This window comes from Rhinopithecus bieti, unplaced genomic scaffold (genome assembly GCF_001698545.2).
Source record: "Rhinopithecus bieti isolate Rb0 unplaced genomic scaffold, ASM169854v2 scaffold_5497, whole genome shotgun sequence".
Classification (NCBI taxonomy): Eukaryota; Metazoa; Chordata; class Mammalia; order Primates; family Cercopithecidae; genus Rhinopithecus; species Rhinopithecus bieti.
Window position 1 is genome coordinate 1,358,048 of NW_016805006.1, and position 15,050 is coordinate 1,373,097.

The 15,050-nt window shown below is 42.2% G+C and overlaps 1 protein-coding gene across 1 annotated transcript in view; it reads right to left on the reverse strand.

The window, feature by feature from the left end:
• Nucleotides 1-15,050, reverse strand: part of PPM1D (protein phosphatase, Mg2+/Mn2+ dependent 1D) — a 69,162-nt gene that overhangs the window by 32,854 nt on the left and 21,258 nt on the right. The window contains exon 2 of the mRNA XM_017870829.1: nt 10,415-10,643. Coding sequence (XP_017726318.1) covers nt 10,415-10,643 — 229 coding nt within the window. The remainder of the gene's footprint in view (nt 1-10,414; nt 10,644-15,050) is intronic.

The following is a 15,050-nucleotide window of genomic DNA, read 5'->3' on the forward strand; positions in this document are numbered from 1 at the left end:
CATGCCTGGCTACTTTTTGTATTTTTAGCAGAGATGGGGTTTCAACATGTTGGCCACGCTGGTCTCGAACTCCCGACCTCAGGTGATCCGCCCACATCAGCCTCCCAAAGTGATGGGACTACAGGCGTGAGCCACCGTGCCCGGCCAGTTTTTTTGTTTATTTTTACTTATTTAGTTAATTTATTTTGAGATGGAGTTTTGCTCTTGTTGTCCAGGCTGGAGTACAGTGGCACGACCTCAGCTCACTGCGACCTCTGCCTCCTGGGTTCAAGCGATTCTTCTGCCTCAGCCTCCTGAGTAGCTGGAACCACAGGCATGCACTACCACGCCTGCTAATTTTTGTATTTTCAGTAGAGATGGGGTTTCACCATGTTGGCCAGGCTGGTCTTGAACTCCTGACCTCAGCCTCCCAAAGTGCTGGGAGCCACCACGCCTGGCTTATTTTTTCTTTTTTGAGGAGACGGGGTCTCACTATGTTGCCCGGGCTGGTCCTGGGCTTAAGCCATCTTCCCACCTCAGCCTTCAAAGTGCTGGGATTATAGGCATGAGCAACGGTGCCTGGCCTGTTTTTTTTTGATACAGGGTCTCACTCTTGTCGCCCAGGGTAGAGTGCAGTGGTGCACTCATGGTTCACTGCAGCCTTGACCTCCTCTTGTGCTGTACTGATCCTCCCACCTCAGTCTCCTAAGTAGCCGAGACTACAGGCATGTGCCACCAGGCCCAACTAATTGTTGTGGGTTTTGTGGGGTGGGGGGGGGGGGGGGGGTTTGTTTGTAGACACAGATTTTCACCTTGTTGCCCAGGCTGGCAGTTTTAATATGACTTCAGCAATATACAGAAAATACTATATATTTAGGTATTTCTGTAATTCAAAGTGTGAGACTAGACTTTGGGAAATAGATCAACTGCAGACATGTAGATTGGGGAGTTAAAAGAGTAAGAAAACCCTCCTAAAAATGCATCATAGGAGCAACAGAAATGCCTAAAACTTGGAAATATGATTAGTTCTTTAGGAAAAAACACTGATAATCAAAACATTAGAGATGGTCTCTCAAACTCTGCCAGGCATGACCAAAATGAGCTTTACTTCAAATGGTAATTGATTTTTTTAATTTAATTTTTATTAATTTAAACAGCCATTTGTGGCTAGTGTTGAGTATACTGAACAGTCCAGAGGAGAACTGAAACAAGTAGAGAATGACCAGAAAACATTGTGGGTATTAACAAAGAATACAAATTCCAGAAAGTTGCTCATTTACCATCCCCCCTCTTTTTTTTTTTTGGAGACAGTCTCGCTCTGTTACCCAGGCTGGAGTGCAGTGGTGTGATCTTGACTCACTGCAGCCTCAGCCTCCTGAGAAGCTAGGATTACAGGCACCCACCACCATGCCTGGCTAATTTTTTTATTTTTAGTAGAGATGGGGTTTAACCATGTTGCCCAGGCTAGTCTCGAACTCCTGGCCTCAAGTGATGTGCCTGCCTCAGCCTCCCAAAGCGCTGGTCTTACAGGTATAAGCCACCATGCCCAGCCTACCATCCCTTTTGAGAACTAGTTTTAATTTTGTTTTGAGACAGGGTGTCTGTCATTCTGTTGCCCAGGCTGCAGTGCAGTGGTATGATCGTGGTTCCCCACAGCTTTGACTTCCCGGGCTCAAGTGATCCTCCCACCTCAGCTTCCCAAACAGCAGGGACCACAGGCATGTAATTTTTTTGTAGAGAATGGATCTCACTATGTTTGCCAGGCTAGTCTCAAGCCATCCTCCCATCTGGGCCTCCCAACGTGCTGGGATTACAAGCGTGAGCCACCATGCCCAGCCAATAACTAGTTTAAATAAGTTCTGATATCAACAGGTTGATCATAACAAGAGTTAAAATATCAAAGGCATTCATTTTGTTACATTAAGCTTTCTTCAATGATGATCCTCAAAAGTCAACAGCAAAGACTAAATTTGCCATTCACAAGAATCCATGAAACACAAGAGTTATAAGATGCCAACATTCTGTCTTAATACCATCTTAAAGCTCTATTATTCTTTGCTAAACCTTCTCCCTACAAGGTAAGGCTTAGTACCTAAATAATTTACAGTAGCTACTTCTAACATAACTAGACGAGCAGCTCTCTCGACACTAAATATTCAAAGATACTATAATCTGTGTTTCTGAGAAACAAAAAGACAAATAATGACACTGGTTAAAACATAGAAGTTTTAAGATCTAATAACAAAAAACCAAAGCAATGTCAATAAAAGATGCTTTTACTGTACTCCCTGTTGTTGTCCTATATGATTAAAAGGCATGTAAAAAGGAACAGCCTGACATGCAGAGAACTGACTGAGCAGCAACAGAAGGCTGGAAAAACAAAATGCTGGCCTGTTGCCTAGGCCGGGACAGAGGGAAGCAATGAAATAACTTATAATAAAATAGCTCAATTTTTGCAAAAAGTTACCTGCTCCAAAATAGCAGAGTATCTGCCCAACTGTCCAGATGGTGTTTTTGGTAATAAAGCCAAAAAACTCTTTCTAAAATGTTATTAAAATCAAATAAAATATAATTTTAAAATTCAAGTAAAAAAACAAAGAATAGTTAAGAAAGATATTTTTAAAACACAAAAGGGTAATTTCTTCTGTAGAAAATAATTATTTCCTTTTTTGTTCATTTATTTATAATTATAAAAAAAATTTTTTACATAGAGATGGAGGTCCCGCTATGTTGAACAGGCTGGTCTCAAACTTCTAACCTCAAGTGATCCTCCCATCTTGGCCTCCAAAGCGCTAGGATTACAGGTGCCACAGCCAGCTGCTTTATTTCTTTTTTTTTTGGAGACAGGGTTTTCACGTTTTCACTCTTGTTGGGCAGGCTGGAGTGCAGTGGCATGATCTTGGCTCACTGCAACCTCCGCCTCCCAGGTTCAAGAGATTCTCCTGCCTCAGCCTCCCAAGTAGCTGGGATTACAGGTACGTGCCACTATGCCTGGATAATTTTTTTGTATTTTTAGTAGAGATGGGGTTTTGCCATGATGGCCAGGCTGGTCTCAAGCTCCTGATCTCCGGTGATCCACCCACCTCAGGCTCCCACAGTGCTGGGATTACAGGCGTAAGTCACTGTGCCCAGCCCCAAGAAAAGTATTTTTTAAAAGCAAGATTAATGAGAAGGAATCAGGCCTACCAATATTTAAAATTATAATAAAGTCTCAGTTTTAAAAATTATAATACTGGTAAATAAGCAGGAAAAAAATTATAGTCCAGAAAAGACCCAAATATGTGGACGAATTCTGTTTATAATCTGCAAAGCCCACTTAGCATGACAACCAGCAGAGGTGTCAGATATATTCTGACCTTCACAGTGACAGGATCAAATAGAATATAGCTTGAAAGGTGGTTCATCTAACTTTGCAGGATACTGGGCAGGAAATACAGTATGCCACCATGGCAACTTCAAGGATGTTGTCTTCAGCAGTGATTCAGACAGCCAGAGCCATTTTTTCATCTCCCAAGTGATGGCTCAGTTGTAAGCAAGACGACAGGGTCTAGCTTAGCTTAGGTAAGCTTCATGTGCCACAGAAACCAATGTAATAAATAGCACATGACTGTAGTTTCTTTATCCCTACACAAGACAAACTGCATGCATACAAGGAAGCCAAGGTCTGTGCTTCCGAATAGAAATGTATACTCCATTCAACGACTTCCCTACCAAGATGCAATTCCATTCAGGGATCATTCTACAATAAGCAATGCTGTCTAATAACAGAGGTGATATTTCACATTTATCTTAACTAGAGAAATACAAGGAGAGGGTAAATTCAAGGTCATCTTCCCACTGAAGAAGGGTCTTAAGCCTGGTCACCCTGCTACTCAGTAATGAAAAGATATATAATTATTCAAGTCGCTACTAGCAGTCATCTAGAAAAAAGTTTAACTTGTCTATTTACTACATAGCTTAGATCTTAAAATTCCAGAAGGATTAAAGATTAAAATATAAAAGATGATGAAACCATATGAGAACTGGCAAAGTGGTTCTCAAAATGTGGTTTAGGGGACCCTGGCAGGTTGCTAAAGACTTTTTCAGGGTGTCTCCAAGGTCTATTTTTTTTTTTTTCATAATACTACTAAGACCACATGTATACAGTGGAGTTTTTTGAGAGGCTGCATGACTGGATATGATATAGTATAATAAAAAGTGTCAATATTTGCAAGATCTGTATAATTCAGTGTACCAGTATATTACAAACAATAAATGCATATATTAAAAAGTCATGCATAGGGGCTACATACTATATGGTTCCAACTATATGACATTCTGGAAAAAGCAAAATTATGAAGGCAGTAAAAAGAGCAGTGGTTACCAGGAGTAAGTGGGGGAGGGATGAATAGGCATAGTACAGAGGACTCTTAGGGTGATGAAACTAATCTCCATGATACTATAATGGTGGACACATGTGATGACATATTTGTCAAAACCCATAAAATGTGTAACACCCAGAGTAAACCCTAATGTAAACTATGGACACTGGGTGATAATGGTATGTCAATGTAGTTATGTCAATGTAGGTCAATGTAGGTATGTCATTGACAATGTATGTCAATGTAGGCATGTCAATGTAGGTATGTCAATGGTATGTCAACTGATTGATTATAACAAACACTCTGGAGAAGGATGTTGATAGTGGGGAAGCCTGGGAAGTGGGGGATAGGGCAGAGCATATATGAGAATCCTGTGCTTCCCACTCAATTTTGGAGTGAATCTAAAAGTACTCTTAAAATTCAAGTCTATTAATTTTTTTTAATTATGCAGGGATTTTTAAAAAGCATTCAATTCAGGGCCCGGTGTGGTGGCTCACGCCTGTAATCCCAGCACTTTGGGAGGCCAAGGCAGGCGGATTGCCTGAGGTCGGGAGTTCGTGAAACCCTGCGTCTACTAAAAATACAAAATGAGCTGGGTGTGGTGGTGCATGCCTGTAATCCAGCTACTCGGGAGGCTGAGGCAGGAGAATCATTTGAACCCGGGAGGCAGAGGTTGCAGTGAGTCAAGATCACGCCACTGCATTCCAGCCTGGGCAACAAGAGCAAAACTCAGTCTCAAAAAAAAAAAAAAATCAATCCAACCAATGTCTTCATTAACTGACTAATGGATGTTAATGTAAGAATATGCAAAGTTCATTAATAAAGTTTCAGATACCATACTACAATCCTTAAAGAAACTATCATTTCTTGTGTTTCAAACAGCATCAAAGACAAACACTTACATATTTATTTTATTTGTTTATTTATGTTTTGTAGACAGAGTCTTGCTCAGTTGCCCAGGCTGGAGTGCAGTGGTATGATCTCAGCTCACTGCAACCTCCACCTCCCAGGCTCACACCATTCTCCTGCCTCAGCCTCCCTAGTAGCTGGGACTACAGACGCCCGCCACCATGCCTGGCTAATTTTTTTTGTATTTCAGTAGAGACAGGGTTTCACCATGTTAGCCAGGATGGTCTCGATCTCCTAACCTCGTGACCAACCTGCCTCAGCCTCCCAAAGTGCTGAGATTACAGGTGTGAGCCACCGCGCCCAGCATAAAGACAAACATTTATAGAGAAGTGAGCAAAGTACTCCTCCCTGGCGCCTTGGCTCACACCTGTAATCCTAGCACTTTGGGAGGCACAGGCAGGCAGATCACGAGGTCAGGAGTTCAAGACCAGCCTGACCAAAATGGTGAACTCCCATTTCTACTAAAAATACATAAATTAGCTGGGCATAGTGATGTGCACCTGTAATCCCAGCTACTCAAGAGGCTGAGGCAGGAGAATTGCTTGAACCCGGGAGGTGGAGGTTGCAGTGAGCCCAGATCCCACCACTGCACTCCAGCCTGGGCAACAGAGCGAGACTGTCTCAAAATAATAATAAATAAATAAATAAATAAATAAATAAATAAATAAATAAATCCTCCATTTTCCAACTATATATAAGACCAGATTTACTTCATCTACTGCAACCAAAATAATATATCACAACAGACTGAATGTAGAAGATAAGACTCAGTCACCTATTAAGTCAGACATTAAAGACACTTGCAAAACTAAAACCATGACACTCCTCTCACTAAATGTTTTGGCAAATAGCTTTTTTTTCATTTAAAATGTTCTTTAGTTAATACATAATGGGTTTACAATCGCTATTTTTAGATGAATTAACAAGGCAAGAGCAGTGTTTGAGACCAGCCTAGGCAACATAGTGAGACCTTGTCTCTCCAAAAAAGACTTTTTTTCTTTTTTTGAGACGGAGTCTCACCATGTTGCCCAGGTTGGAGTGCAATGGTGTGATCTCGGCTCACTGCAACCTCTGCCTCCCAGGTTCAAGAGATTCTACTGCCCAAACCTCCCAAGTAGTTGGGATTACAGGCATATGCCACTACGCCCGGCTAATTTTTTGTATCTTTAGTACAGACTGGGTTTCACAATGTTGGCCAGGCTGGTCTCGAACTCCTGACCTCCTCCCAAAGTGCTGGGAGACATGCGGGAGCCACTATGCCCGGCTGAGTTTTTTGTTTTCTTTTCTTAAGAAAAAGAGGCCGGGTGTGGAGGCTTGTGCCTGTAATCCCAGCACTTTAGGAGGCCGAGGAAGGCGGATCACCTGAGGTCAGGTGTTCGAGACCAGCCTGGCCAACATGGTGAACTCCTGTCTTTATACTAAAGCTACGCCGTGGTGGCAGGCGCCTATAATCCCAGCTACTCAGGAGGCTGGGGCAGGAGAATCGCTTGAACCTGGGAGGCGGAGGTTACAGTGAATGGAGATCGCACCATTGCACCCCAGCCTGGGCAACAGGGTGACTCTGTCTCAAGAAAAAGAAAAAGAAAATTAGCTGGCATGGTGGCACACATGCACCTGTAGTCCCAGCTCTCAAGAGACTGACATGAGAAGATCACTGGAGGTTGCAGTGAGCCATGATCGTGCTACTGCACTGCAGCCTGGGCAACAGAGGGAGATCATGTCTCAAAAACGAAAAAACAAACAGAATGAACAAACAGGGTTTCTAAGACCAAAAATATCCCTGCTGTACTAAAAGAAAATATATATAGCAGACTTTATTAAAAGCTTCACTGTGTGTATAGCATAAAACCCAAAAAGTTGTAACAGAAGAGACTAATAAATTTAACTGCATTAAAAGAAACTTTCATGTGGAAAAAGTTCCAGGAGCATAATCAAAGACAAACTGTGGAAACAATATCTAAAATTCACATCATATACATTAGACTAATTTCTTTAATGTACAGCTAGCCCCTACACATTAATGTGGGGAAAAAAATGGCTAACAACAATCCCCCAAAATGAATAAAAAGAAATACAGAAAAAAATATAAATGGCTCTTAAATATATAAAAAGATTCAACATTTCTCATAAGATAAATTCAAATTAAAACATTACTGAAGCCAGACGATCCTATCTAACACGGTGAAACCCCGTCTCTACTAAAAATACAAAAAAATTAGCCAGGCGTGGTGGCGGGCGCCTGTAGTACCAGCTACTCTCGAGGCTGAGGCAGGAGAATGGCGTGAAACGGCAGGCGGAGCTGGCAGTTAGCTGAGATCGCGCCACTGCACTCCAGCCTGGGCGACAGTGTGAGACTCTGTCTCAAAAAAAAAATAAATAAATAAAAATAAACGCGTGGTGTAAAATCTCATCACTCATTTATAAAAATTTACAATATTTATCTTATTCCCATGTCTCTGCATTGCTGAAGTTACACTAGAAATATAATTTTATATCCTGCTTTTTTGTGATCATAAACATTTTCCCATATCATTAAACCTTCCCCATATACACAGGAGTTCAAATTACTCTCTCTACCTTTACTTGGAAAAATTTCAAAACACCATGAGTTTTATAAACTTATCTATAAATGTTATTTTTAATTATGAATTAATTTATTAATAATTTAATTAATATTTTAATATGAATATGTTGCTAAATAGCCATTCTGTTGGGCCTTCAAGTTACTTCCGGTCTTTAACAGTCATTAAAACTGCTGCAATTAATAACTCTATTCAGATATTTTTGTCCACAGTTCAGATTTCTTCTTTAGAATAGATTCCCGAAACATTTAAAGCTACTGGTATATATTATTTTCTATATAGGTAGTACTAATTTATTTTTTTTTAAGACGAAGTCTGGCTCTGTCGCCCAGGCTGGAGTGCGGTGATGCCATCTCCGGTGGCGCGATCTCGGCTCACTGCAAGCTCCGCCTCCCGGGTTTACGCCATTCTCCTGCCTCAGCCTCCCAAGTAGCTGGGACTACAGGCGCCACCACCACGCCTGGCTAATTTTTTGTATTTTTTAGTAGAGACGGGGTTTCACCGTGTTAGCCAGGATGGTCTCGAACTCCTGACTTCGTGATCCACCCACCTCGGCCTCCCAAAGTGCTGGGATTACAGACATGAGCCACCGCGCCCGGCCGGTAGTACCAATTTATAATCTTATCAAGAGGGTAACCATTTTTTTTTTTTATTTATTTTTTTTTTTTTTTTTTAGGTTGCAGCTCGCTCTGTCACCCAGACCGGGGGGCAGGGGCCAGATCTCAGCTCACTGCAAGCTCCGCCTCCCGGGTTTACGCCATTCTCCTGCCTCAGCCTCCCAAGTAGCTGGGACTACAGGCGCCCGCCACCTCGCCCGGCTAGTTTTTGTATTTTTAGTAGAGACGGGATTTCACCGTGTTAGCCAGGATGGTGTCGATCTCTTGACCTCGTGATCCGCCCGTCTCGGCCTCCCAAAGTGCTGGGATTACAGGCTTGAGCCACCGCGCCGGGCCAAGGGTAACCATTTCAACAAAAATATTGAGAGGAATCGGTTTTTTTTTTTTTAATCTTTGCTAATCTAACAACAGGAAATGGAGTTTCATTTTAATGTTTAACTTTTATTTCTCCAAATGTTTACTACTGTTTTGCATTTTTTTGTTGTTCAAACTTTCTCTCCTTTATCCACCTATCCAGGGTGCCATGCACTTTAGTACTTTATTTATTATTATTATTTTTTTAAGAGACAGAGTCTCACTCTGTCTCCCAGGCTGGAGTGCAGTGGCGCAATCTCGGCTCACTGCAACCTCTATCTCCTGGGTTCAAGCAATTCTCTTGCCTCAGCCTCCCAAGTAGTTGGGACTACAGGCGCACGCTGCCACGCCTGGCTAATTTCTTTTGTACTTTAGCAGAAATGGGGTTTCACCATGTTCCCCAGGCTGGTTTCAAACTCCTGAGCTCAGGCAATCCACCTGTCTCAGTCTCCCAAAGTGCTAGGATTATAGGTGTGAGCCACTGCGCCCAGCCTTGCACTTTAGTACTGTATTAATTGTTGAACTCCTTATAGTTTAAGGATGCTAATTCTTTTCTTTTCTTTTCTTTTGTGAGATGGCATTCTGCTCTTGTTGCCCAGGCTGGAGTGCAATGGTGCAATCTCAGCTCACCACAACCTCCGCCTCCTGGGTTCAAGTGATTCTCCTCCCTCAGTCTCCGGAGTAGCTGGGATTACAGGCATGTGCCACCACACTCAGCTAATTTTGTATTTTTAGTAGAGACGGGGTTTCTCCATGTTGGTCAGGCTGGTCTTGAACTCCCGACCTCAGGTGATCCACCCCGCTCAGCCTCCCAAAGTGCTGGGATTATAGGCGTGAGCCACAGTGCCCGGCCAGATGCTAATTATTTTCTTTAGTTTGTCATTTCTCTGCAAAAGACCAATTTTGATTTAATAAAAGCAAGAAAGAGGAGGCAAGTAATGATATCATGGGAAGGCTTCAGTTACAACGATTATTTAGAAAACACTGGATTCTACTCAACTTGCCTCATACCCTCAATTTTTAAAAATTAGTATTGAGATAATTTTACATTTTCTCATGTTATTCACTCTCTTGATTTTAGAATAATCTTTCATTTAAGTTTGAATTATAAAATATAATACTGAAATCAATTTCAGTTCCTAGTTTACAAATTACCTACACATTGAAACACTAAGTTCAAACAAAAAAATAATAATTGGAAAGGTTTGCAGTAAATCTGAAATCAATGAAAAAAGCTGAAAGTTAATTCTAACTTAATCTTTTTCCCTCAGCCAGATTCAAAGTGTTCTACTCTGGAACTCCAAGAGCTGTTCTGTCTAGATTCTGAAAGTCATGTGAAAGGTTTTCAGTAAAACCTTGTATTGTGTTGTTTCCTTGGGGCCCACTGAGATATTATTTCCTATTAGAGTCATTATCAGAAATAAAACAATCAATTCATGATGAGAAAAACATGAATGCACATACATGGCTACTACATCAGACAAACTAAAAAACCTGTAATACTAAGAAAGTAACTTCAATAAAAGGGAGAGTAGTAGGTCAATTTTATTAGTAAAGTATAAAAGGACTAAATTAGAACCAAGACAGGAAAGAGAAAACAACAGAATGTTACCTTCCGCCAAGTCCTTCGATTCGTTCTCTTTCCTTGGGAAGTTCTGGCTTATGGTCCTGTGTCACCTCCACAGCTCTGACAAAGTCATCCTTTGGGTCATCCTGAATTCCAAGAACCACCCCTGAGTCACCTACGTGAGCTACATACATCTTCATGCCCCGTATGATGACCACACTGGCAGTTGTTCCTGATGTGCTGGGAAGACCTGTCATAGTCTTTGGCCATTCCGCTGTAATAAGAAATAAAATATTTTACTCTTACAAGTATAAACAGTAATACACTGTCAAGATACAAATGGCAACAAACCCTGAATCAGCATGTTAACATTCAAATTGACATAAGAAAAAATTTGAGAAAAATATTCTGAAAACGACTAAAGGACTTAGGTTAATTAATGAATACATTAATAAATTAATTTTATAAATAATACAATTATAATACAACTATCAAACCAATCCTAAGAGAAATCTATTACAGGATAGGTTTATTACTGCTACATAACTCTTAGTCCTAACTAAACTGAGAGGAAATAATGTGTTAAGAGTTTTTTTTAATCGGAATCAGTCTTTTTTATTTTTGTTTTTGTTTTTTTGAGACGGAGTCTCGCTCAGTTACCCAGGCTGGAGTGCAGTGGCGTGCTCTTGGCTCACTGCAAGCTCTGCCTCCCGGGTTCACGTCATTCTCCTGCCTCAGCCTCCTGAGTAGCTGGGACTACAGGCGCCCGCCACCATGCTCAGCTAATTTTTTTTTGTATTTTTAGTAGAGACGGGGTTTCATCGTGTTCGCCAGGATGGTGTCGATCTCCTGACCTCATGATCCGCCCGTCTCGCCCTCCTAAAGTGCTGGGATTACAGGCGTGAGCCACTGCGCCTGGCCCGGAATCAGTCTCGATTCAAGAGTTTTGATATCATTTAGCCAGCCACTGAGCATCTGTTTACTACTATCTCTTCTGAAAGGCTTTCTGAAAAAGTTCCTTATTTTTTTGTTTTGTTTTTTAGACTCAGTCTTACTCTGTCATCCAGGCTGGAGGGCAACCTCTGCCTCCTGGGTTCAAGCGATTCTCCTGACTCAGCCTCCCAAGTAGCTGTTATTACAGGCTCCTGACACCAAGCCCAGCAAATTTTCGTATTTTTAGTAGAGATGGGGTTTCACCATGTTGGTCAGGCTGGTCTCAAACTCCTGACCTTGGGTGATCCACCTACCTCGGCCTCCCAAAGTGCTGGGATCATGGGCAATGAGACACCGCACCCGGCTTGATTTGTTTTTTAGATAACTATTTTGAATAGTCACTACTTAACAAATAACATTTACTGAGTATACTCACTGTATACCAGATTCTATACTAAGAGCTTTACATGTATTATCTCAAATAATGCTTGTGACCAACTTATGAGACAGATATGATTATTCCCTTTATTTACTTATTCCTCATCTTGCAGATAAGGATGTCAATACTTTGAGTAATTAAGAAACCTGCTTGCGATAATTCAAATATTTAGTGGCAGAATCCCTGTATATTAAATTACAAACTCTATATTGTTTAATTAAATTCACTGTCATTCAACAATTCTGAAGCATTCTCTAACACTAAACAAACTGCAACTTATAGTTCATGATGGCAAAATGAGTCCAAACAATGACATTCTCCCCACCAAAATCCCACTGAAAGGACAGAATATAAATATTAGAAAAAGTCCACAGGAGTCATGAAACACACAGAAAGGTCATAAGGAAAGACGAAGAATTCCTGGAAGTTTAAACAAATAAAATTACGTTAAGAAAAAAATAAGGCCGGGCGCGGTGGCTCAAGCCTGTAATCCCAGCACTTTGGGAGGCCCAGACGGGTGGATCACGAGGTCAGGAGCTCGAGACCATCCTGGCGAACACAGTGAAACCCCGTCTCTACTAAAAAATACAAAAAAATTGCCGGGCGAGGTGGCGGGCGCCTGTAGTCCCAGCTACTCGGGAGGCAGAGCCAGGAGAATGGCGTGAACCTGGGATGCGGAGCTTGCAGTGAGCTGAGATGCGGCCACTGCACTCCAGCCTGGGCGAGAGAGTGAGACTCCGTCTCAAAAAAATAAATAAGTAAAAATAAAAAATAAAGAAAAAACTAAAAATGCGGTCTTGTAATCCAACATAAGCAAAAAGAACAATCAGTAATAAAGACAGTAAATGAGTGTTCCCTTTTTTTTTTTTTGAGAGGGAGTCTTGCTCTGTCGCCCAGGCTGGAGTGCAGTGGCACAATCTCAACTCACTGCAAGCTCCGCCTCCCAGGTTCACACCATTCTCCTGCCTCAGCCTCCCGAGTAGCTGGGACTACAGGCGCCTGCCACCACGCCCGGCTAATTTTTTTGTGTTTTTAGTAGAGATGGGATTTCGCCGTGTTAGCTGTCTGGACGGAGGGAGGGAGGGAACAAAAGAACAAAGGGACTAAAATGGCGCATTTCCGGGTTCTTCATTGTCAACTTTCCCGCGCCCGGGAAAGACACAGGTCGACTGCGCAGGCGCAGTCTGACGTCTGACGGAGAAAATCAAAACCTACCTAGCCGCGCCTACCGTCCCGCCCCCGCCCCGCCCATGTCCCGCCCACTGCCCGCCCACTCCCAGGCCCAGGACATGAAAGTCGCTCCTGGAGGGGGCAGGGCGCGAACTTCCTCGGCCCCTCCTCCTACGCTGGACCCAGGAACCTCGTCCGAGAACGCCGGAGCGACTTCCTCGGCCTCCGCCGCCGGAGACCGGTGAACCTCGCTTCCTCTTTCTTTACATTGGCTATGTAATAAAGTTTCCTTTTTTATCTTGCCTACTTGCCTTTTCCTCTGGCGCCCGCTCTAGTGGTCGCATAAAACAAATCATTAGCCAGGATGGTCTCAATCTCCTGACCTCGTGATCCGCCCGCCTCGGCCTCCCAAAGTGCTGGCATTACAGGCGTGAGCCACTGCGCCTGGCCAGGCAGATAAATTTTTACACTACAGAAGCTAGGTCAGTGCCTAAACACTCCACACAGTAAGGTGAAATGTTAAGTCCCCAAGGTGCCACTAACTGTAACACCTCTCTTTTAAGGAAAGTGGTAGATTTGTTAATGGGTGTAATAGATTCTCAAAAAGAGGTAGAAGAACAAATAGGGCCTAATAAAACTAGGAGGGGTGGGCCGGGCACAGTGGCTCATGCCTATAATCCCAGCACTTTGGGAGGCCGAGGTGAGCAGATTACTTGAGGTCAGGAATTCGAGACCAGTCTGGCCAACGTGGTGAAACCCTGTCTCTACTAAAAAGTAGCCAGGCGTGGTGGCTCACGCTTGTAATCCCAGCTACTTGGGAGGCTGAGGTAGGCGGATCACGAGGTCAGGAGATCAAGACCATCCTGACTGGTGAAACCCCGTCTCTACTAAAAATAGAGCATGGTGGCAGGTGCCTATAGTCCCAGCTACTTGGGAGGCTGAGGCAGGAGAATGGTGCGAACCTGGGAGGCGGAGCTTGCAGTGAGCCAAGAGCACGCCACTGCACTCTAGCCTAGGCGACAGCGCGAGACTCTGTTTCAAAAAAAAAAAAGACAGAAAAAACCCTAACTCAACCAAAGAACTGTTAGAATAAGCAAATATAATAAAGTTGTAGAATACAAAATCAACATGCTAAAATTAGTTGCATTTCTATTTACTAACTATCCAAAAAAAAAGTTTAAAAAAAATCCTATTTACAATAGCATCAAAAAGAATAAAATACTTAGGAATAAATTTAACAAAGGAGGTGAAAGATCTGTATATTTAAACTGTAAGACACTGATGAAAAAAACTAAAGAAGACAAAAATAAACATTAAAAATATGTTCCCATGGATAGTAAGAATATTGTTAAAATGTCCATACTACCTCTACAGATTTAATGCAATCTCCATCAAAATTCCAATGACATTTTCCACAAAAATAGAAAAAAAATCCTAAAATTCACACAGAACCACAAAAGACCCCAAATAGGTAAAGCAATCTTGAGAAAGAAGAACAAAGCTTAAAAGGCATCACATTTCCTGATTTGAAAGTATAGTACAAAGCTATAGTAATCAAAACAGTATGGTACAGACATAAAAATACACCAAGGGAATAGAAAAGAGAGCCTAGAAATAAACCCATGCATATATGGTCAACTAATCTTTTGACAAGAGCTCCAAAAATACACCCTGAAGTAGCCTGGCCAAAATGGTGAAACCCCATCTCTATCAAAAAATACAAAAAATAGCCAGGCACATGTGCCTGTAGTCCCAGTTACTCAGGAGGCTGAAGTGGGAGAATTGCTTGAACCCAGGAGGTGGAGGTTGCAGTGAGTGGAGATGGTGCCACTGCACTCCAGCCTGGCCAACAGAGCAAGACCCTGTCTCAAAAAACAAAAACAAAAACACTGAGGTAAGGATAGTCTTCAGTAAATGGCATTAGAAAACCTGGATATCCACATGCAAAAGAATGAAATTGTACCCTTGTCTTATACTATACTCAAAAATTAACTAGAAAGTGACTAAAAATCGAAATGTAAGAAATACACTGAAAGCATAAAACTCAGGCTGGGTGCGGTGGCTCACACCTGTAATCCCAGCACTTTGGGAGGCTGAGGTGGGCAGATTACCTGAGGTCAGGAGTTCGAGACCAACCTG